The sequence below is a fragment of the Podarcis bocagei genome (assembly GCF_964188305.1).
Source record: "Podarcis bocagei genome assembly, chromosome: 15".
In the NCBI taxonomy this organism is placed as follows: Eukaryota; Metazoa; Chordata; class Lepidosauria; order Squamata; family Lacertidae; genus Podarcis; species Podarcis bocagei.
In genome coordinates, this window is record NC_138141.1 from 28709596 (window position 1) to 28733783 (window position 24188).

General features: G+C 47.1%; 1 protein-coding gene across 2 annotated transcripts in view; it reads right to left on the reverse strand.

The window, feature by feature from the left end:
* Positions 1 to 1273: 1273 nt before the first annotated feature.
* The window catches only part of ST14 (ST14 transmembrane serine protease matriptase), a 40487-nt gene continuing 17572 nt past the window's right edge, over positions 1274 to 24188 (reverse strand). For both annotated transcript variants that reach the window (XM_081172508.1, XM_081172509.1), the window contains exons 3-19: positions 23608 to 23735; positions 22457 to 22527; positions 21683 to 21843; positions 20089 to 20124; positions 18778 to 19015; positions 17859 to 17998; positions 16725 to 16822; positions 14512 to 14621; positions 12892 to 13022; positions 12418 to 12522; positions 11125 to 11232; positions 10861 to 10974; positions 9445 to 9567; positions 8427 to 8610; positions 6773 to 7047; positions 5403 to 5542; positions 1274 to 4615 (exon numbers count right to left, since the gene is read on the reverse strand). In XM_081172508.1, the coding sequence (XP_081028634.1) occupies positions 4454 to 4615; positions 5403 to 5542; positions 6773 to 7047; positions 8427 to 8610; positions 9445 to 9567; positions 10861 to 10974; positions 11125 to 11232; positions 12418 to 12522; positions 12892 to 13022; positions 14512 to 14621; positions 16725 to 16822; positions 17859 to 17998; positions 18778 to 19015; positions 20089 to 20124; positions 21683 to 21843; positions 22457 to 22527; positions 23608 to 23735 (2324 nt within the window). In that variant the 3' untranslated portion in view covers positions 1274 to 4453. The remainder of the gene's footprint in view (positions 4616 to 5402; positions 5543 to 6772; positions 7048 to 8426; positions 8611 to 9444; positions 9568 to 10860; positions 10975 to 11124; positions 11233 to 12417; positions 12523 to 12891; positions 13023 to 14511; positions 14622 to 16724; positions 16823 to 17858; positions 17999 to 18777; positions 19016 to 20088; positions 20125 to 21682; positions 21844 to 22456; positions 22528 to 23607; positions 23736 to 24188) is intronic.

Genomic DNA, 24188 nt, shown 5'->3' on the forward strand with positions numbered 1-24188 from the left:
GCAGCAACCATGGCTCGTTTTGTACTCTGCATAATCGTTTTGTACTCTGCACAACACAATGATTTTCTAGCATTTTCCAGTTTTCTCATACACAGGACCTGGTTGTTAAACCACTGGGAGCTGTAGCTCTGGGAGAGGAATAGGGGCCTCCTAATTACTCTCTGGACCTTTAACTGCACTAAAATTTCCAGGAGTCTTCTGTTTAAAGTGGCACACTACTGCTTTAAATCTGCCTCTATTCTTCCCTCTCCACCCCTTAAACGTTTTTAACATCTAGCCAGCTAAAGAGCTTTGAGGATCTTAAAAAGCTCATTCATTTGCTTGTGACATTTTACTTGGGCCCTAATAAAGCTTTTAGTGTATTGCCCCTTTGGCGCACTGCTCTAGTGAAGACTGCACACAGGTACCTGCCATTTTTCTCCATTTGCAGAGGCGGTGAGCGTGTCATCTTCCAGGCGCTGCTGAACTACAGCTCCCAACCTCCCTGGCTATTGGGCCATGCTGGCAGGGTCTGCTGGGACTACCACAGCAGCATCTGGAAAGTTGTAGGTTCTCCACCACCCGCTAATTCACAGGAAAGCTCAGCTAACTCCATGATGGGTGTCTCATGCAGAAACAGTTTGCTTGAATTACTATCCTTGTTATAACAAGCTGTGGTGGTTTCCTAGCTTTGTGCAAGACCACAGCGCCATCTGCTGGAGGGGGAAGCACCAGCAGCATATATTATTGCTTTCCCCCCTTAACATTTAATCACTACTCTTGTACAGTGGTACCTCGGGTTACATACGCTTCAGGTTACAGACTTTGCTAACCCAGAAATAGTACCTCAGGTTAAGAACTTTGCTTCAGGATGAGAACAGAAATCGTGCTCCGGCGGCGTGGCAGCAGCACCGGGAGGCCCCATTAGCTAAAGTGGTGCTTCAAGTTAAGAACAGTTTCAGGTTAAGAACAGACCTCCGGAACAAATTAAGTACTTAACCCGAGGTACTACTGTATGATCATAAAAATAGCCTGCTGGATCAGGCCAAATCCCCACTTGGTCCAGCACTCCGTCCTCACAGTGACAAACCAGCATGGTCAACAAATATAGGTCCCTAAATTATATCAGGGGGTTGATGTAAATGTCCTTTGAGGTTTCTCTCCCACCTGATTCCCATTCTCACACAAACAAAAGTTCTGCTTAAAAAAAAAAGGAAAGGAAAGGACAACGTATTGAGATCATTTTTGTTACAAACAGTTCAGCACCTTTCAATGTTATCAAACGAGACTAACATTCTGTACAAAAGAATCGGTTTTAATGCAGATTAAAAATCACCAGACAATAACAATCTCAGTTCAGACCTTCAACAGCAAAAATGGGTTTCCATTTAGATGTATTTACAGTGTTATTTTCTTTTTAAAAGGTACAATATATACATAAACAACAGAAAGTTGAAAGTCAACTCATTTAAAAATAATTTTGCAACATTTTCTTTAAAAAAAAATAAAAAAGATAAATTATTGGGGGGGGTCCCTTCTTGTGGCTTCATTTTGCAAAAATGGAAATCACCGGCGCATTTCCTAGATTATTAAATACCCTTTTGAAAATGCAAATAGACACTTTTCCTGTTTTAGAAAACTACTACTTCTTTTTTGTTCCCTGCTTATTTTTTTTCTCACATCTACAACGAGGGAAATAGCAGATATCTGGAGCAAGTGTAGCAGAGGTTCATAAAGAAAACATTTTATCGTTATAAAAACAAAAACACAATTAGGCACAAAAAACAGGAACTCTGCCTAGGGAGTCTAGAGAAAGAGGGTCTCTCCCTATAGCGTCCTCCATATTCCCCTCCCCGTATCCATCTCTACTTTGGTGTGCTTATTACCCAATGCCCCACCTGCCCCATACATTCAAGGAACTATGTACCACTTTAAACAGTCATGGCTTCTTCCCCATAAAAATTGGGAACTGCCATTTGTTCAGGGGGTGGAGCTGTTATTCCCCTCACAGAGCTGGAATTCCCAGAGGGATGTAGCTCTGAAGGGAGAACAAGGGGTCTCCAAACACCTTGCTGCCCCCTTAACAAACTACAGCTCCCAGGATTCTTTGCGGGCAGCCATGAATGTTCAAAGTGGAAATACGCTGCTTTAAATGTGCAGGGCACATGGCCTGCTCCCCCAGTATGCTCACCAGCATCCTTTGTTCTGTACTGCTGCTACACAATCAGGGGTTCCACCGTGTTAAAAGGTGTCCTCTGCATTCCTATACAGCACCCCCAGACAGAAAAAGGGACCCCCTATAGTCACCCACCACTGACACCCAAAACAGAAACAAAGCTTCAGCATCACATGCCGAGATCCATACATTAAACAAGGATATACAATTAAGGCACATATTGGCAATGCCAATCTGACCCGTAACGGGCCAGAAAAATCTCATTCATGCACACATACAAATGGGTTCTCTCTCTCACACTTTTGCACACACTCTATGGCTCTACCGACATCTACCCTATTTTAAAAGGAAAACAGAGGAGGGGGGTGAACTGAAAAGTGAAGCCAGTACCCTCCCCCCTTCACAAAACCCAGACCCAGAATGTTCTCCTAAGGCAGATGTGGAGAAGGTATGTCTCTCTGGGGTGCTGATGGATCAACTCCCATCATCCCTGACCACTGGCCCTGCTGGAGCCGAGTTGGAGTCCTTCAACAACATCTGGAAGGCCACAGCTTCCCCACAAAACTATAGTATCTGAGTGTATTACATCAGCTGGATCCTTGAGAATAACCCAGTGGAGGGAGACTACAAGTCCCAGAAGGCCATTCTTGGGATCCAGAAGTGCAGGATTGGGACACCTGGAAGTTGATACAGGATTCTGAGACAAAAACTTAGCTACAATGCCTTTCAGTTCTTAAAAAAGCCAATATCTGCAGTATTGAGGTCTGAGACTCCTTTGTATTCGCTCTCAACACCTGTACCCTCAGTTGGAACTGAGATGTCTTTAACCTTTGCAAAAGCAACTGCTTTGCAAGAGAGGATTCCCCTTATGATATTTTCGGAGCTATCGCTGCCCAAGAAAGTGAAATCCTGAAGCCGCTTAGGTGTGCACAGGCCACAGGTGTTCCAACAGGTCTTCTGTAGGAGCCCAAGAGCCTCATCTTTTGTTTTAGGCTTTCCGCGTCAAAGTCATCAGTGCAGGTTTAGACAAGGTAGAAGTCAAGGCGGTGTCAGTTACATAAACTTGCAAGGAGAAGCAACAGTATTGCAGGATGTTGGGAAAATATAGTACTGACCCGAGGATATACACCTTTTAACTAGCCCATGGGCAGAGACATCTGCAGCCAGAGCCATTATCCCAGGTGAGGAAAGAGTCACAATGAGCTCAAGGAAGGGAGGCGGGGAATGAAGTCTAAGGTGTGCCCCAGGTAGGCAAAGTTTAATGGGGCAGATGCTGGATACCCTAATCCTAACCCCCTAAACACATTTTATGGGACCTGCGATGGAGCTTCAGGGGCTGAAGGCAGCCTGCCTGGATAGAAAACCTGCTGCAACAAGGAAATTAAAACTTGGCAGATGGGAAAGGGCTGGATGGAGGCAAGAGCACCCGTTTATAACCCAGTTATAACTGCAGAACTTTGCAGTTAACTCTGCATTTAATGCCGTAATATCTAGCACACCTTTTCGGGGGAGGTGACACAATACCAAGATGCAATAGCAGATTTGATCCTATTAGCCAAGGCATTTCCATCAATATTAATATCTCTGGTGTGTTTGCAGTCTGGGAAAAGAACACAGAAGACAGGCAACCTCTCCGATCTATGAGCTGCTTTGAAAAACAAACAACGTTCTGGGAACTATCCTATTCATATGGGGAATCCTGGGGGGGGGGTTTGGAAGGGAGGGGGAGAAGAGAAAATAGAAGACGTCACACATGCTACAGCAGACCAGATGAGTCCTAAAAGCACAGAACAATGCATCATTTCATCCTCTCTCTCTCTCTCTCTCTCTCTCTCTCTCACACACACACACACACACACACACACACAAAAGTGGCCACTTGGTGTTCACTTAAGGCTACTTGGCCCTCATGCTGCCAACTAGTGGTCATTTAGGGGTACCGCATCTACCGGGCCCCTGCCTCAGGCGGCCTGCACAGGAGGTACCAGCTCCCTTGCAGATTTAAAGCAGGTTCACATTGAACTTATTTCAGAAAGTCTCTGGAGACAGAGAACATGAGCAGCAGAGGAGCGCTCTCAAAGGGGCAACTGCCCATCTAATCGGCCGCATACAATGAATCCAGGAGTGTCGCTGGTTTCATTTTTGGAGGGGGAAAAACCGAGAAGGAATTAGAGGAGCGAACAAGATTTGCAGAACCCCCTTCCTATCACAGGGGAATGTCTTCAGCTGCAAGCTTGATAGACCCAGAGATAGAAGAAGGGAGAGTCGTATGAACCGTGTCCCAGTCGCCGCAGCCTCCTACACGCCGGTTTGCTCTTTGATCCAGGCCCGCAGCGCCGAAACACGAGTGTACATTCCCGGCTTGTTCCTCTGGGCACAGCCTTCCCCCCAGCTGACCACGCCAGCCAGGAACAATGTGTTGTTGGCCTCCAAGCTGACCAGCGGCCCACCGGAGTCTCCCTGCAAAGAGACAAGAGCACACATGCTCAGAAAGGGGACCTGTTTTCATGACCCTTTGTCCACCAGCCCAAGGAGCCGTTTTGTTCTCAGGAGAGACCAGCATTTGCACCAAATGGCCTCCCTGGTGCACTGTGGTTCTGGTGGGGTTCCCGTGCCCTTCAGTTGGGTTCGGGCACCTCCAAGGGAAGAAGCTGGGATCGCAAGGCGAGGCAATGATGCCGGAGCGTCACCGCGAACAGCAGAGCCTGTGGGCTGCAGACAACCAAGTTCTACTCAAGAGTAGATGCACTGATATCATAGTGCAGTTCTTCTTATTAAGAAGAGTTTGGATTTGGATTTGATATCACTACCCTAAGGAGTCTCAAAGCAGCTAACGTTCTCCTTTCACTTCCTCCCCCACAACAAACACTCTGTGAGTTGAGTGGGGCTGAGAGACTTCAGAGAAGTGTGACTGGCCCAAGGTCACCCAGCAGCTGCATGTGGAGGAGCAGAGACGCGAACCCGGTTCACCAGATTACGAGTCTATCGTATGAACCACTACACTACACTGGCTAGCTAATATGTTGCTGGTGCAGCACACTGCTTGTTTTGTGTTGCCCCTGGTTTTAAGCTTTTCTGGTTTTCTATGGCCTTCCTGTGCTGCATTTTGTTTTGTCGAGTCACCTTGAGACTTTTCACTGCAACCCCCCTTGATTAGTTAATGAAGTAAGTAAGAAGTCGGCAGGGCTGTATTCTGAGCTCTCCACAGCCATGGCTCCCCCCTCTCTCCCTTGCGGACAATTCCTACCTGACAAGCATCTTTCCCGCCTGTGAGGACCCCGACACACATCATGCGGTCCGTCACGTCATTGGGCACCATCAGGGACCTGCACACGGTCTGGTTGATCACACGGATTTCGAGCTTCTGCAAGATGCTGGCACCGTTCCCTGCAGAGGACCACAGAGGAGTTGCATGGGAGTAGGGATATAGTTTATTCAGGATGCTCTTTTAAGCAATCAATCAATCAATCAATCCATAAATACACACATACATACATACCAGCCCTGCTAAGAGTGCAATGGATTCTCCAATTACAAGTCCCCCAGATGCACAACCCCCACAAAAACTCTTAAACGCCTTAAGAGATGCCATTGGTTCCTGCCCACTAGTTGCAGGACTCAGAAGCTGCTCCTCCCTTTAATGCAAAATGTTGCCTACGATAACTTTTACGTCGTCTGGCGCAACTTTATTAAGATTATACAAACAATGAGGCATACAGCGAAATGGTGCCTATGGTCTCCAGCAGGGTCTCTCAAACGTGGGTCTCCAGCTGTTTTTGGACTACAACTCCCATCATCCCTAGCTAGCAAAGACCAGTGGTCAGAGATGATGGGAACTGTAGTCCGAAAACAGCTGTGGACCCAAGTTTTGGGGGAACTCTGATCCACAGCATAGTTTGGCGTGCACAAAACACATATTTTAATTAACATTGTGTTCTTCTTTCCTCCTGTCTTTACATAAACCCTGCAAGACCAGTACTGCTGCTAAAACAATACAGTGGTACCTCGGGTTACATACGCTTCAGGTTACAGACTCCGCTAACCCAGAAATAGTGCTTCAGGTTAAGAACTTTGCTTCAGGATAAGAACAGAAATTGGGCTCCAGTGGGGCGACGGCAGCAGGAGGCTCCATTAGCTAAAGTGGTGCTTCAGGTTAAGAACAGTTTCAGGTTAAGAACGGACCTTCGGAACGAATTAAGTACTTAACCTGAGGTACCACTGTATATATTTTCATTAGTGGACAACAGTCCAAGCGACACAGGTTATCGTTTTGTGCTTGTTAAGATTATCCTTTTTTACATATAAAACTTTTTATTGCAAGACAACTTACATAAGAAATAAAAAAGAAAAAGAACAATTAGGACAGACAGACAACAGATTGTCGTGATTTTAGCATATACACTCTTGATAAAGTCCTGTGATGGATTCAGAGATGACTCTCATTTTATCTTTGTGATATATATTTTAAATGTTGCCTCCTTCCACCAAACTGCAGGTCTGCCCTTGTTTTACTCCCCTCGTCACCGCCTCTGAGTTGGAATCACAGAACTGTAGGGCACTAAGAGTCGTCTAGACCAAAGGCCTGCAACGCCCCCTCCACATCCCCACCCAACTCACCTGATTCTTGAGTGGCTCCCCATCCCGTCACCCAGAGGGATTTGCCAACAGGGAAGTCATGGGTGACATCAGGCAGGCAGATAGGCTGGATGTATTTGTTGAACTCGACCGGGCTGGACAGCTCTGCCACAGCAATGTCGTTGTCGTAGCTGGCGTCATTGAAATACGGGTGGCGGATGACCCTCTTCAGGCCCCGCTGCTGAACATTGCTGTTGCTCCTGTCCCCCTGGTCAAGAAGCCCCATGTAGGCTGTTATTGTCCTGTGGTCCAAATGCCTGCGAGGAATTGGCAGGTAAGAAGATAAGAGGATGCTCTGTTCTTTTAGAGGGGGTAACCATTATGCCATGCACCCTGCGGCACCCAAGGAAAGTCATTTTTGGACTGCTGCCCATGCCCCCCCCAATGTGCCCACTGGCCTAAAAAGGTTGGCAAGCAGCACTAAAACTCATCTAAAGTATCCCTAGCATAGGGGTCAGCAAACGTTTTCAGCAGGGAGCCGGTCCACTGTCCCACAAACCTTGTGGGGGGTCAGATTATATTGTGAAGGGGGAAAATGAACGAATTCCTCTGCCCGACAAAAAACCCAGAGATGCATTTTAAATAAAAGCACACATTCTACTCATGTAAAAACACGCGTGGGCCGGATTTAGAAGGCGATTGGGCCAGATCCAGCTCCCGTTCTTAGTTTGCCTACCCATACTCTAGCCGGCAATGCCAATGGTAAAAAGTATAGTCAGTCTGGAAAAGCACAATCTCATCTTGCATGTCATTAACTTGTGTGACTTCAACTATTCAAGGCTGGTTGAAGTCGCAGAAGTTAGATCCAAGGAAGGTGGAGAGCTTAGAAGCTCTGTCTATGCTGGGTCTGCTTGGGTTGCCAAGTGCGAATAGAGCTTAGAAGCTCTTCGCCTTGCTTGCTGGACGAGGTCCCCTCAGCACAGGGACTCTCTCCCCCCCCCCCCATACCCATTATTTGGGTATACGCTGAACCCTTTGAACCAAAGCCCTGCATAAGATGCACCAGTGATACATTGCAGAAGAAGCTTTGTCTTAAGAGAATGGTAGCTCCCCAAAATTATTTGCAAAGCCCACGATGGAGGAGAAACTGGAACCAGACAATCTCCTGCGTCACAGTTTGTTCTGGTTCAGGCGTGCCAGTTCCTAGGGTGCAGGTGTCTTCAGCCCCCTCAGTATGTGCTTGCAGGAGGCTGGGCCCCCTTGATGCTGAAGGGGCAGAGGATGTGGGGCAGTGTGCTTCAGTGGCTGGTTCCTTCCGAGCGCAAGAGAGGAAGCTACGCTGAGCTCCGTGCTCCACCTCCTCCCAGCATCAGGAGAGCAAAATGTGCATGACATCACACATGTGCAACATGCACCAGGTGCATGATGTCGTGTCACACTCATAACAGCACATGTGCCTCAATGCACGCTGCCCCCCCCCCTCGATCTTGGACGCAAGACTGCTCCTGTTCTGGTTTATGCGAAATCAGGTCTGAACAGAGACGAAACCTTAAAACGGCACCATCCCATGCTCCACTGGACTCAATGCACTCCCAGCACGCTGCGCAATGGACCCAGAAGCCTCACCCTCAGGTTCAAGCATATATGCAGAACATAAGCCAGTCCATTACCGGAGAAATCCTAGATCTCTACCCACCTCCTCCAGTCATCCTGGAAGCAATGCGCTGCAGACACCACCCAATTCTGAGATATCAAGGTGGCCCCGCAGAAGTGACCGGTGTCCTTGGTGTGGAAGCTGACCTGCCATGGCCACTCGCCCTCGTCGGAGTCCTCCCCACCGACAATCCGGGACTGCTTGCTGTAGAAGCGCTTGCCGCAGTCTGGAAGGAGCAAGAGTCAGAACACCAACGCATGAGTAAATTTGCCCTCCTGCGATTCCCAAGCAACATCACACATCACTCCTGCTTCTAGACCCTTATAGAAGGCTTCTAAACCCCCTTCCAGGTGCTGCTGAACTAAAACTCCCAGCATCCCTGCTCATCGGCCACACTGGTTGGGAGTGTAACCCAGCAATATCCAGAAGGCCACAGGTTTCCCAGCCCTGCCTCCAAATGCTTCTGCAAAATTAACTGGCAGCTAGAGAGGGGTGTCACTGCATGCATTTGCAAAACAGGCAAAACAGGCTTGCAGTAGGAATGCTTAGCATTTATATACTGCTTGAACCCTTGAAAGGTTTCACATGCACAACAACCCTAGAAGGCAGCCTATTGTTGCTCCTGAAGGAGCGTCTCCACCCCCAACATTCAGCCCGGACACTGAGGTCCAGCTCCGAGGGCCTTCTGGCAGTTCCCTCATTGCAAGAAGTGAGACTACAGGGAACCAGACAGAGGGCCTTCTCGGTAGTGGAATGCCCTCCCATCTGATGTCAAGGAAATAAACAACTACCTGACATCTGAAGGCAGCCCTGTTTAGGGAAGTTTTTAAGGTTTGAAGCTTTATCGTGGTTTTAATATTCTGTTGGGAGTTGCCTAGAGTGGCTGGGGAAACCCAGCCAGATGGGCGGGGTATAAATAGTAAAATTATTGTTCTTGTTCTCTTTTATGTTTGTGACGTGTGACATTTCGGTCAGGTGCTCTTGGGCTGCTGACCCTCTGCTAGACGTGTGTCTCAGGTCATCAGCTTCCCAAAAGGTGACAGCTAGAACCATAACTCACTGCAATTGTCCTCGTCCGAGTTATCACTGCAGTCCTTATTCCCATCGCATTCCGGGTTCTTCTTGCTCAAGCACTGGTTGTTGCGGCACTTGTAGGTGTACGTTTTGCAGGAGACAGTGTCCACTGCAAGCAAACCACAGGCAAGGAGGTTCAGTGCCAGGAAACGTTTAGCACAGCAGCATTCCCTATGCTAAGCACAGAGAAATCCAAGTCCATAGAAGATCTTGCTTGCTTCCAGTAAGAATCTCACTACTGGGGAAATTCAGAGCAGAGCAGAGAGGGATTCCAGGACCTCTGCACATCCTGCCCCTGGAAACCATCATCCTCGTGGGGAAAGGCTGTTTGCTGCTATGCATGTCTCTATTGTTATTAGTTTCACAAAAATTATACAATGCTCGACTGTTTTGTTTTTAAGCACCCTCAAAGCGATTTACAAAAAAAAAAATGATAGAAAAATTTACAGCCCTAGTTTGAAACATACAAACATTGAAATGCTAAAACAGATTATGCCAACTTTATAAACATATCTGGGTAGGCTTGTTTAAACAAGAATATTTTTAGCAAGCACTAGAAAGCACAGTGAAGGCACCTGCTTAATATCAATAGGCAGGGAGTTCCAAGGGTAAGTGCTGCCCCCTAACACGGCTAAGGCACTGAGATTTCAGAAAACCAGAACAAATACTGGGACACTGGTGTGGGGGGGGTCGTCTATCTGTCTCCCCTGCTGCCAATGAAACCCCCTCCTCAAATTGCAGGAAAGCTGTGCTCTGCCTCTGGATTCTAAAACCAGACCTGAACTATTCAAGTGCACAAAGCGAGTTCCCCCCAGTTTTCTGGTTATTTCCTTTCATTTATTTACTAGCTTTTCCTCTGATGGACTCAAGGTGGTGTACACAGTTCTTTCCCCCTCCCTGCTGTATCCCCACAACAACCCTGGGAGGTAGGTTAGGCTGAGAGATGCTGAATGGCCCAAGGCGACACCCAGGGAGCTTCATGGCCAAGTAGGGGAGATTTGAACCCTGCTCCCTCCCAGGCTGTAGCCTGACACTCCAACCATGACCCCACAGCGGTGCCGTCCCTAGCAACTGACTGCAAGTCCCGTTCTCAGGGCCTTGGCGTAGCAGGGGTTGCTGGTGCTCCCTGAGACTGGCAGGGTGGAAGGCAAAGAAGCCAACAGTAGGGGAGGCACCAGAGCTGATGGTGGGCAGAGCCAACTAATTTGAGTTTTGTCTCCCTCCTTCTCCTCTCTGCTGAGTTCTACAAGGGCAAGAGTGAAGCTGAAAGGCAGGGACTCGCACCCTGGACTGGCTGGAAGGGAGAAGGCAGGCATCTGGGGGCTGGCAGAGGGCAGACAAGGCAACAGACCCTCCCAACCCAATTATTTCCTATGGCTCCCCATGGTGCTTAGAGTCGTACCACGGCCACAGCTCCCCTCGTCGCTGCCATCGCCGCAGTCATCCTTGCCGTCGCATTTCTTGCTCTCTGGGATGCAATTGCCGTTGCTGCACCGGATGTTATTTGCTGGACATTCTGCCCAATGGAAAGAGAAGCCACAGGTCAAAATTGCAAAAAAAGAAGCAGCAAAAAGGCACCCACACAGATCCCTGGCACAGCAGAGGCAGTGGGAGGGGACAGCCCACATCGCTTTGACCAAGACCCCCTTTCCCAGTCCACACTCACTGCACTCGGCCTCATCGCTGCCGTCCCCGCAGTCGTCCATGCCGTCGCAGAACCACAATTTCGGCTTGCAATAACCGTTCCGGCATCTGAACTGCTTCTCGGTGCAAGCTGAGAGGAAGGAGGCAGAGAAGCAGTTAAGAGAGGCAGCGCAACCTGGGGATTTACAGAGCAACAGGCCCCCACAGAGCGCCAGATATGGGATGGCTGAAGTAGAGTTTAGGAGAACCCAATGCTTCCACAAAGAGGCACCGATCCTGACCTGGAATCTGCAAGTCATGAAGGGAAGCATGCAAAAAGCAGGAAAAATAGACTGGTGCTGGTCTAGTGCTTGTCCTACTCAGAGTAGTCCCATTGAAATCTATGAGCATGAGATTTTATGTCTGGGTTTTTGTTTTGTTTTTACAATAATCTATAATTGCATATGGACTATGTAGACTGTCCTCAGGTCCTGTTTTGCAGAATTTTGTATAGCTTGCTTTTAAAAAGAAATTTTAATTTTTTAAAAAATCCATTGACTTCAGTGGGTCTACTCTGAGCAGGACCAGCATTGGAGACAATCCTCTTGGGTTTTTTCCTCAACAGGCACAGGTTTCTGGAGCCTTTTAAGTTATTGATCACATATTTATACCACCTTTTCCTCCAAGGAGTTCAAGGTGGCGTACATGGTTCCTCCCCACATTTAATTCCCCACAAATGAACTTGTGAGGAAGGTTGGGCTGAGAGGCAGTGACAGGCACAAGATCACACTCAGTGAGCTTCATGGCTGAGTGGAGACTCAAACCCTGGTCTCCCAGGTCCTAGATGAAAGGCAGTGCCCTTTCTATGGCAGATCAGGACTTGCCCTTCAGCGAAGCTATGCCATTCATTTTTTGTGCCAAAAGGTCTGGAAACTACCTTTCGCCACAGCAGCTGCGTTTGGTGCTGGCCACAGAATTCACCAGCCAAAGAATCATGGCTTTAATTTGCGTTTTTTTAAAAGCAAGTTTCTAGACCATATGAAGGCATTGCCTGCCAAAACCTCCTAGGTGGGAAGGTGGGTTGGGGTGTGGAAATTGGGATTTCCAGGAGTTTTATACAGAAACATTTTTATTTTATTTTTGGCATTCCCAACAGCTCATCTTTGGAACAGTTTTGCAAACCGTATGAGGCATAGTCAAATTTGCACACTTTCACTTGGTGGCAGAAACCAGATCCGCTATAATGCATGATCAAGGCACAAAGCATACATAGCCCTGTTCCATATCCACATTTCCAAATTCTCTCAAGGGAGCTGAGCAGAGGAGAAGGACTCACTGCAGTTTTTCTCGTCGCTGGCATCCGTGCAATCGTTGTAGCCATCGCAGCGCAGGGTCTTGGCGATGCAGCGGCCGGTGTTGCAGGCAAATTTGCCTGGACAGGCTGCAAGTCAGAAATTGGGGTGAGGGGAGAGAGGAGAGGTATGTTAAGTCTTGCAAACAGTGCAAAGTACTAATTCCCTGCCTCCTTTTTCAACGGGATGTTTTCGGTCTGCCGCACGGGAAGTCTCTTCCCCTTGCAACTTCTAAGGCCGCCCTTGGATGCAAGAGGCCGGAAAAGGAATGTGCAAAGGGAATGTGGTCAATAACATTTCTTTTCTCCTTCCTCCGAGCAGTGCACCATGCAATGAACCTCTTCTATGCCCTCCTTCGTCATTTAAAAGGTCCAAATGCTTCAAGTCTCTCCCCCACATCCGACCCACCCACCCCACTCCCAGCACCTCACCCCCAACCTCACAGCATTCCCACTTACGGTCGTTGGTTTGGTAGGACATGAACTCTGCCGAAAAGCCGCTGTCTACCAATGAAAGATCCGAATGGAAACGGACGGAAATCTTGTTGGTTTTGCTCAATATTACAAATTGCTTCTTCTCGCCGCAGTACCTGAAGGGATCACAAGGAGGCAAGGAGCCAATGAGAGGAGAGATGGTCCTTTTTTTAAGACAACATCATTCCAAACACAGACACTGAGGTGGACAGGGGTCTCCCCATTCCTCCCCCCACCATAAGAGAGCAAGCCCACTGCACAATACAGTATATACAAGACTAGTCCTGCCCAGTGACTGAATTGCTGCACTAAGGAGCTGGTTTCCCTGAACAGTGTGGGAACCTAAGGCTCTCTCCAGAACCTCCTTGTCCCATCTGAGCCTGCCTGTGAATTGAGCTCAGCCTCAGATGCTCTGCTTTCCACCCTGTCGCCATTAGAGGTTCAATGGAGAGCATAGCAGACGGGATCTTTTTAGTGGTAGCACCACAGTCAGGTTTTCTGAAAACCTATTTGTATATATGCCTTTGCCAACTCTCACTATGACTCCCATCATCCCTGACAGCTATGCCGTCTGGGGCTTTTTAAATGAAAGCAGCGCTCTTTATGTTAAACGATTTGCCGTTTTCAGCTATTTTAATACACTGTTTGCCATTCCTCTTTAAAACTGTACATTTTGTTTTGTTTTGGTTTTCTAATTGCTTTTATCAAACACTTTCTTGGGTTACAAAAGCACACACAGCATCTCTGCTTTCAGTTCATAAGAGTCCTTTTTGGAACTGGTGTCTTTAATGCCCATTTATTTCAGAGCTGCAGTACTCTGCAGATATTTTCCAATTCAAGGCTGCAAACCTGGTCCAGCCCCACTGCCAGCAGCAGCAGCAGCTGGCAAGAGAGGTGCCTGCCACTACAGCATCCCAGGGGATGTCCAGGCCATGTGGAGGAGTGGTCGCCCCTGAGCCACGCTGACCTTGATCCTGCCCTGCCCCAGGATGGGACCCTGATGCCTTTGGGCAGGAAGCCAGGTCTCTTTCCTGCCAAGATTCACATTCCTTCTAAGAAATCACAGCCTCAGTGAAGGCTTCCTCAAACTCGGCCCTCCAGATTATTTTGGCCTACAACTCCCATGATCCCTAGCTAGCAGGACCAGTGGTCAGGGATGATGGGAATTGTAGTCTCAAAACAGCTGGAGGGCCAAGTTTGAGGAAGCCTGCCTCAGTGGGTGGGGGGTCCCCAGATCCAATAGTTAGCTCTAACTTAAAAAATAAATAAAAACACTTGAGCTTATTTATAACATAACCAAGTATAACAACAGGTGCCAAATAAAACAAAAGCAAAAACTAGACCTAAGCGTATCGGAACGAATTTCCATACCAAAATCCAATGTGATAAATTAATATCACCAGGTTCCAAATGGGTTTACATTATCCTAACTTTTTTTTTGCCCCAAAACATTATATAAAGGCTCCGTTTCTCCATAAAGGCATCGCCTTGTTGTCTGCCCTCTCTATTTCTCACCATCTGTGTAAACCTAGCCAGGCAGACCACATCCCAGATTTTAGTTTCACCCCTTCTCTCACGCCCAGTTTTGGCACTTAGCTCTCTTACTTGACGTTGTTGACTTCCACATAGTCTTTGGGGCAGGAATTGAGTGGGATGCCAGGCTCGGCAAGGAAGAAGTTGTTGAAGCGCACCTTCGCTCTCTTATCCGTGGGGACCTGAGGACAAGAAGTGGGTGGTGGGAAAAGAGATGAGGGACTCAGCTACACCCAGTCAACTATGTCATTGTAACTGCACTACAAACATGTGACACCAGAGGGCGCTGTAGAGCAGCCCAAATCACTTACGGGATTTTTCATTATGAGCTTTAGAACGCATTTTTTTTCTTTCTATTTTAACTTTACAAAGTTGTTATTGTACTTCACCAGATCTTAACCTATTACAGTATTTGTAAGAACGGATTCCAAATATTGTTGAATTTGTCCATGGCAAGTCTGCGCTATTATGCAAGTTGTTGATATGTTGCGAGTTTATATAAGTCTTTGATCCAATTGTAGAAGGGAGCCGCATTTTTATTTTTCCAATTCATCAGTATTAGTCTCTTTGCTATGGTAAGGGAACGGAGAATCCACTCATATTGTCCTTTTGTAAGGTTCTTTGCAGGGAGGGGGCATATGATTCAAAAGGATATTTTGCTCTGTAAAAGTTAAGGTTGTTCTGTACAGTTCTGTTGATAGTTTCAATTACCTTCTGTCAAAAATCTTTCAATATAGGACAACGAAAAAATGTGTTTTAGAGAGGCATTGTCGCTATTGCATCTCCAGCAGTTGGATACCTTAGATAGCCCTTGTTTAAAGAAATGCAATCGGCTCCAGTATATTCTAAATATTATTTTTTGTTGTATGAGCCTCAATTTAATATAACACATTTTCCTGTAACTTTTAAAAAAATGTGTCTAGATCCAGCTGAGGAAAGAGGCAGTGGCATCATGACTACATGACCCTTTGGGTCCCTTCCGACTCTGCACCTCTGTGATCACTTACAAAGCTAGTTTTTAGTTTCCTTCATAATAGTAATAATAATAATAATAATGTATTTATACCCCGCCCATCTGGCTGGGTTTCCCCAGCCGCTCTGGGCAGTTCCAACAAAATATTTAAAATACAATAAAGCATCAAACATTAAAAACTTCCCTAAACAGGGCTGCCTTCAGATGTCTTCTAAAAGTCAGGTAGTTGTTTATTTCCTTGATATCTGATGGGAGGGCATTCCACAGGGCAGGCGCCACCACCAAGAAGGCCCTTTATCTGGTTCCCTGTAACCTCACTTCTCGCAGTGAGGGAACCGCCAGAAGGCCCTCGGCGCTGGACCTCAGTGTCCGGGCAGAACTGGAGGTGGAGATGCTCCTTCAGGTATAATGAGCTGAGGCCGTTTAGGGCCGGCTTCCTCAACCTCGGCCCTCCAGATGTTTTTGGCCTACAACTCCCATGATCCCTAGCTAGCAGGACCAGTGGTGAGGGATGATGGGAACTGTAGTCTCAAAACATTGGGAGGGCCTGGTTTAGGGCTTTAAAAGTCAGCACCAACACTTTGAATTGTTCTCGGAAACATACTCCCAAGCTACTTTGGTAACAGAGCATCAGATTAAAAAGAACAACCACCACCATGTATCTTTCTTGGGAGCAACCAGAGCCTAAGAGCAGCCTGACAGACCAGGACAATGGTGCACAAACTCCTGCAACCTTGTTTCCCCACAGCAGCCAACCTGAGCACATGCTTTGCAAACTGGGAGCCAGTAATATGGAAACAAGTGCTAACACGGCATTGAATTCCACAGTATTTCCGGAAGTGGCTTTTAGGTCATATGGGAGCTCAAATATACAGTGGTACCTCGGGTTAAGTACTTAATTCGTTCCAGAGGTCCGTACTTAACCTGAAACTGTTCTTAACCTGAAGCACCACTTTAGCTAATGGGGCTTCCTGCTGCTGCCGCGCTGTCAAAGCACAAATTCTGTTCTCATCCTGAAGCAAAGTTCTTAACCTGAAGCACTATTTCTGGGTTAGCGGAAATCATGGAAATCAAGAGTAAGCGAAACGTTGGGGTAATAGAATGGGCTGCCCATGGGAATGCAGCCTTCTTCTGTTTGCTAAATTGTTTCGGGTGGTTTTCAAAATTTATTGATACGGCATGCAAACTGCTTTCTTTCCCCAACACACGCACACACAGAGCTGCGTGTTGCAAGATGCTTTGGTCCCAGCTCACTGTGAAAAGGCAGCAGTTAAACTAAGTGTGGTCCAAGTAAGAAAGGAGCCGCTCTTACCACTATATTCCAGACACAATCCGTACCAGGAGGATAGTGGGCTGGGTAATAAGGAGAGGAGAAGGTTCCGGATATTGCCGTCAAATCTGCGCCACAATCTAGAATAAGCGGGATGGAAGCAAACAAAGGAAGTGAGCCCTACTTCTGAGGCTGCAAGGACAAGCCGACAGGAAGAGAGACGTGGGCAGAACATCCTTAATGAGGGTAAGCCGGTCTCCGGAGGTACTAGGCGGACTCTGAGGCCTGGATTGGACTCAGGAGACCAATTACGCCTCACCTGTTCACATCTGTCCTCTGACTCAGCCCCATGCGCATCTCTTGTTAGAAGGCATCGTTAGAGCAGCATCGAGAAGGATGCTATTTATTGCCCAGTTGTTCCAAGACAAAAAAAGGGGAAATTATTCCCCAGCTTCTTCCCTCTTACGAAAGGATGGATTACCCACAAGATGATTTTCGGCGGTGGATGCTTTTTAACCCAACCTTCTCCTCTTCTGCTATAAGTCAATCTTCCATAATCAGGGGTGGGGAGCCTCAGGCCCTGGGGGCAGAATGTGGCCCCTCCAGGCTTCTGCATCCGGCCCCCTGAAGTTTCCCCAGGTCAAACCCCTCACTGCCCCTGCACACACCAGGAGTTTTCTCCTGACAGGACTGTGCCCTTGGAGCGTGACTCTTGCTCAAGGACAGAGAGATGTGGGAGCACAGAAACTAGCCTACTGCACAAGGGTAAAATTCGCATTCATTGCTCTGCCTGCTTTTGTCTCTAGACCCTCCCACCAACAGCATGTGGCCCTTGGTAAGTTTCCCAGAAGGGAATGTGGCCCTTGGGTTAGAAAAAGACTATATATGTTCGTAAATGTAAGTGGCCTTTGCTTTTTAGCAGGGATTCCTGCATTGCAGGGGGTTGGACTAATCAGTGTTTCCCAAACTTGGGTCTCTGGCTGTTTTTAGACTACAGTTCCCATCAACCCTGACCGCTGGTCTTGCTAGCTAGGGATGGTGGGTGTTGTAGTCCAAAAACAGCTGGAGACCCAAGTTTGGGAAACACTGAAATAGAGGCTCCTAAGGGTTCCTTCCAACTCTACAATGTTATGAATGGATAGATAGACAGACAGACAGACAAGAAGTGACTCTTACTTTTTTTCTTTGGCATCTGGAAGAACTCTGCCTTGAACCCGGGATACCGCTCCGTGGCATCTGTGATCAGCATGACCAGGAGAACATTTGTAGAGGAGACAAAGGTCAGGTTGTAGGATGGACCATAGCTGCCACACAGCCTGGGAGGGAGGAAAATGCCAAGTGGTGGGTGAGGGGAAGAGAAAAGAGAGTCAACCACCCAAGAGCCACTCTTTGCAGCCACTCCTCTTCTTCCATATTGGAAGTGGGCTTAAGACCCACAAAGTTCATTCGGGAGACGAGCAACGAGAGCTATGGTTGCTCCCAATGAATCCAAAGCCCACCACAGTACCATATCCTTGTGAATGGCCCCCCCACCTCTTGACACTGGATCTGGGGGGCACCAGGAAAAAGCTGCTCTTCAGCATTGCAACCATTTGCATTTTAAATATTAGAAGGATGCCGCGTAAAAAACCCCAAAAACTCCACTGTTTTAATGTTAGCTGATTTTAATCGAGCCATTGGCACATTGCATTGTAATTTGTTTGCAAGGAGAAAGGAAAACTCTGATCCTAAACCTCCAAACATTGAATCTTCCCTAATCAGGGCTGCCTTCAGAAGATAAGGCCAAGGAGTGAACCCTATACAAATCCAGAGTGGAGTCCCTAAGATGGTTGGATGGCGCCTTGTACCCTTCCTTCGGGCATTTCCTGCAGCCAAGCTGGTGCCAAGCTGGTACTGCTCTGCTTTTGAACCTTGCACCTTCTCTGCTCCTGAGCTATGAGCCCTTCTCTCTGTACCATGAAGAGCCTTTGAAACTTAAAAGAGTTTCTCTTTAAGAGCGGAGGTTGAGCCACCGTCTCCTTCCAGGCGTGCCGCGAACGCTTGCTGCCCCTGCGCTTCAGAGGATTCATTCAACAGGGAAGGGCAGCCGACTTACTTCACCAGCGCGTGGGCTTCGACGGGGCTCAGCGTGTCGTACACCTTGACAAAGTCGTTCCCCACGTTGCAAGGCTCCAAGTCGAACGTTGTGAAGGTCAGGCTGATGACGGAATCGGCGTCGGCCCTCAGGACCCAGAGGCATCGCGCGTTGGACGGGTAGGCGCTGTTTGGGAACCCGGGCGTGGTGAAGCTGGTGACCACGCCCTCTTTCGCGTGCAAGGCATAGCTGCAGCTGTCTGAGTAGGTGGGAAGAGAGGGAGGGAGGACGACGAGGAGGGGGTCTCAATAGGAAGAATGCAAAAGCAATGAAGGACTAGGCGGTCCATTTCAAACAAAGTCCCAAGAAAGAATCCAACAGGGCAGGATACTAAGTTGAGGACAAATGGTTAAAAAAAAACCCACCAGGTTCACCAATATCCTTGGCTATTATAGGGGGAAATAAAGGTAAAGGTAAAGGGACCCCTGACAATTAGGTCCAGTCGTGGCCGACTCTGGGGTTGTGGCACTCATCTTACTTTATTGGCCGAGGGAGCTGGCGTACAGCTTCAGGGTCATGTGGCCAGCATGACTAAGCTGCTTCTGGCGAACCAGAGCAGCACACGGAAACACCGTTTACCTTCCCGCCAGAGCAGTACCTATTTATCTACTTGCACTTTGATGTGCTTTTGAACTGCTAGGTTGGCAGGAGCAGGGACCGAGCAACGGGAGCTCACCCCGTCGCGAGGATTCAAACTGCCGACCTTCTGATCTGCAAGTCCTAGGCTCTGTGGTTTAACCCACAGCACCATCCGCGTCCCATATAGGGGGAAATAAACACTCCTAAAACCTGCATGATTTTTTTTGGCACGCAATTTAAACTCTTTCCCCTCATGTTAAGAGGAGGACATTTTCACAATGCTTGGGGCATGCTTTTGGTTCCCCCCCTCCCCAATTTTTGCTTGCTAAATAAACCAGGTTGGGTGGGCAAGGAAGAATAGGTAAGAGTCAGTCGTGCAAGGCTGAAGTCTGTCCAGCTCTGATGCCCCTCTTAAACCCCCAAATGTCAAAAACAAAGCATTAAGAAGCGGCTTCTCTGTCTCCAAAGCAAATTCATCTTAGGAAGCTTCGCTTGAGAAAACCAACCCAGCCACAAAACTGATTTGGACTCTGCAGGGGCTGTTCTGGGTGGTTTGCCCTTCATAACTTAGCAGAGCCTTGTTCCCCAGACTTGGACACTCCTGTCTCTCCCAAATGGAGAGGAGGAACAAGCCCCCTTGTACAGACGACCCAATGAATCTTGTAAGGCTAAAAAACCAAACCGAGTACTTACTGTCCCGTTTTGCCTTAATGATATCTGGATCAGAAGCTAGGAGTTAAAGAGAGAAAGAAAAATACATTAATTGTGCAGGCTCCATTGTAGGGGGAACCCAGCCAGTCTGCATTCCCTGGAGACACAAAGGTTGGCTCATCCCTCCCCCTACTTTGATGGACTCCAATGCAAGAGTCCTTTGTGAGAATGTGGAAGTGGATGAGTCACCATGACTCAGCCAAAAAGATGTATTTCATTTCATTGTCGTGGATTTCCCTCCCCAAAAATCCACCCGAGGCCGCAGTCTGTACTGCACACCCATAAATAAACTTCTGAAGTATGAATTAAGTAACATTCTTATAGTTCCTCAGTTAACAAGTTTCTTTGCAGGAACATTTTTAATTAGGACATTTTTGGCAGGGAGCACGGAGATATAACCATCAGAATCGGAGCACAGGGTGGGGGGCAGTGGGAGTAGGGGAGGCAATCTTTACATCCCTTATTCTGAAGAGAAAATTCAAATGTCTTCTGGTCCTTTAATATGCCAGCCCCAGGCCTCTCTCCCCCACCAGAACCCCTCATTATAAGGGTGCAATATTTAAATTTACTCATTTCATAAAATGTATACACTGCTTGATTGTTAAAAAACAACAACTCCTCCTCAAAGGGGTTTACAGCAAAAGATAAAACAATAACATTATCAATAAGAAAAGTGAGTTAAAATAAAAATAAGACTAAAAACAGATTAAAACTCACATCAACTTTCTTAACATGTGGGTAGGCTTGTCTAAAGAAGAATGTTTTTAGCAGACGCCAGAAAGAGGACTGCAAAGGCGCCTGCCTGAATCAATAGGCAGGGAGTTCCAAAGTGCGGGTGCCACCACACAGAAAGAATGAGTTCTTACAAACATGGGACAGGTATTATGGGGCACCTATAATAGTGTAGCCTTTAAACAAAACAACATTTTGGAAACAAAAGAAAAGCCTTTGTGTCTTACCCTAAATAAAAGAAACCTCTTAAAGTTCCCTGATAAAGCTCTGAAATGCAAAAGCACCTCGGCTGTTTTGTACCTGACCATTGACCAAATCTGTCGGAAGCCCCAATAAACCCTTGCCCTGAGTCCTAACTTTTTGCAGATGTTGAGCAGTTAGGAAAAGTTTGGAGAACCAATCTTTTAAAAGGGAAAGTTCTCCAAACTGTTCCTAACCACTCAGCAACTGCAGAATGTTACGACTTAGGGCATAGGTGAATTGGGCCTTCCAAATGGCTGAGTCCCCAACCCATAACAGTCCAAGGACTCAGCTACATTAGTCAAAATACAGCGTTATAAATGCGTTATAACACTGTGACACCAGATGGCGGTGTAGAGCTGAAATGACCTTTTCAATTGTGAGCTTTACAATGGTTTTTAGCAGATCGTTTTCAGAGCGTTTGTTTTATAGCCGTGCAGATCTATCCCTAGTCAGCCACTATGTCTTCCCCACACATGTTTGGCTCTCATTTTCCAAAGCCAAATAGGCAGCTGAAATTTCCTCTGGGATGAAACACTCAGGTTCTCACAATCAAGGCTGAGTTGACTGAACAGGAGGTGGGGAGAAGAGAAGAGAGACTTACGGAAAGCGACGACCGTCTCAACTCGCATTTCATAGCTCCCCCTCTGTTTCATCCCCGCCTCATTTGAAGCCTGGATGTTGGCCATGGCCCTGTCAAGCGCTTCCACATTGTGTTTAGGGACACTGAACTCTGACCAGTAGTAGGCTATAATGCTGCCCTCGCTGCTCGGAGAGGAGGAAAAAGAGGCAGGTTAGGAATCTGGACCAAACCATCAGGGTTGCAAAGAAAATCACAGAACTGTAGAGTCGGAAGGGACCCAAAGGGTTGCAGGAAGCCTTGGCCAACCCTGACTGCCCCAATCACTATAATCCAGAGCTTTCCAAACTGTGCGTCGCGACACGTCAGTGTGTCTGCTGCAGTGTGTAGGCAAACGCTCCCCACGCTCCTCCCAGGGCTGGAAAGGGGTTAGTTTGACCTCCGGTTTGCTAGGAAAACTGAATCACTATGTCACGAAATGATGCACGTCCGAAAGGTTTGGAAAGCTCTGCTATAATCTATTGTGAATATTGGTTTCCCTAAGGCCTGGCTCTCTCAAACATACTAGCAGGACAACAGAGGCCATGTTGCAAAGGAGTCTCATTTAAGGGATTTTTGCCCCATTACTATGGCAAACCCATGTTCGGAAGAGCAAGTATGAGTTTGCGTATCTCGTTGTTTGCAGACACTGTGTTTTTCACACAGCTGGGGGGTTTTCCTGCCTTATTAGAAATTATTTTAAAGGACATTTTAAACAACAATTCTGAGCGGTTTTTCTTAAACTTGGTCATTACCCACCTGAACGCGACGATCTGAGTTTCCTTGTGAAAAGGACTGACATCCTGATTATTTTTATAGATGTTTATAAGCTAAAGATGAGAAAAAAGGTTAGAGTTTAGTGTAAATAAAGGAACAGGTAGATGACTAGCAAATTCAGAGGTCAGAAGGGAACCACACTTTCTGGCTATAACCGTTTTGTCACCGTCGTCAGATTCTATAGGCCAACCAAATACAGTTTATAGATCAGAACAAACAGAAACGGACAGGTCTCAAAAACGTATCATAGCACGTATGATTAAAACATTATAAAACACTTCACAGATATACATAAATGGAGGGAAATGGCGGGAAACTCCAGACGCAAGACTCTAGGGTTTTCCTGAGTTGCAAGGTTTTTAGCGCAAACTTCGCTGTGTCAAACGTAACTGGTTTGTTTGAGCTAGATAGCAGGTAATTGATTCTACTGATGTCACTAAAGCTGGCAATCAACTTGAGGGGTTTCTTTAAGTATTTAGCCCTCGGAATTTCATATACAGTACAACATATAATGAATAGTGTCCTCAACTGACAGACATACACAGCTGCAGAGGCGCTGTTCTCAGGGTGTTTTATATTGTCCTTCCAGGAAGTTGCTTTGGGCTGCAAGTTGAGCTTGTCTCTAGGAATCCAAGGGTCGTCATCTCAGCGGATTCCAAAACGTGGAATCCACTGATTGGAAAAGCATATGGGGGGGGAGTGGCTTTATTACATTTAAGTAATAAGAGCATTTAAGTCAATTGAGCTTCTCTTGGGTAAGTCTCACAGTAAACCAGTTTAAGTGAGAAAGCATCAAACCAGAACCATCTTTGGGTTTGAAAGGATGTATACAGAAGTAAGATTTAAGGTGGAAAAGAGGGAGCGTGGGGTTCACCTCGCTTGAGCCCAGAAGCATGCAAACCCTGCAGCCCTCCAAACACTGTCAAACTACAACTCCCATCATCCTCGACCCCTGGCCATGCTGGGTGGGGATGATGGGAGCTGGCGTCATTTAGTTCAGTTCTGTGTCTCCAGCCCAACACACCAGAGACACCCATGCAGGTAGGCGGAGTATAAATAATAAATATTATTATTATGCTACACAATCAATGACACTTTGCCAAGTTCGCCCTATGAGTTCAGGAGCTGCTTACCATTTTCTTCACCTCCCTGGCCAAGTCAGCGAATTCAGGGGAGTTGGAATTCTCGTAAGCATCGATGAAGTTGCGCCCCACAAGTCTCAGGTGGCCATTGTAGACTTTCTGCACAGGGGCATTCCTGTCTAAGAGAAGCCATATTGCGGGTGAAAGATAAGAACAGTGTTTAATGGAGCCTGCTCTACACCTACAGGTCTAGAGGTGCCTGGAACAAATGGGCTCCAGTTATTATTATTTTTATTTGGACAGTTCTGCCCCAGTCCAATTGCTCCAAATCTATATTTCCTGGGTGCCCATTAACAGAACCAAGCGACCTTCCATCAAGCTTTACAAAATAAGCAACACACTCCTTTGACTTCCGTTCTTGCAGCTCTGCAATCTGGTTTTCAAGGAGGCATTTTCAACACATACTATCCGGCAGGTTTTGTGAGTGGTTCCCAATATATAGAGATCTGCACTCAGGGTTCTACGTTTTTATTATCATTCTTCCCCAAAGACCCCACTGGATCAAGTTCACCCCTTTTGGTGAATTGATTAAACCATGAGATTTCAAATAAATGTGCAATTAATTGCTACTG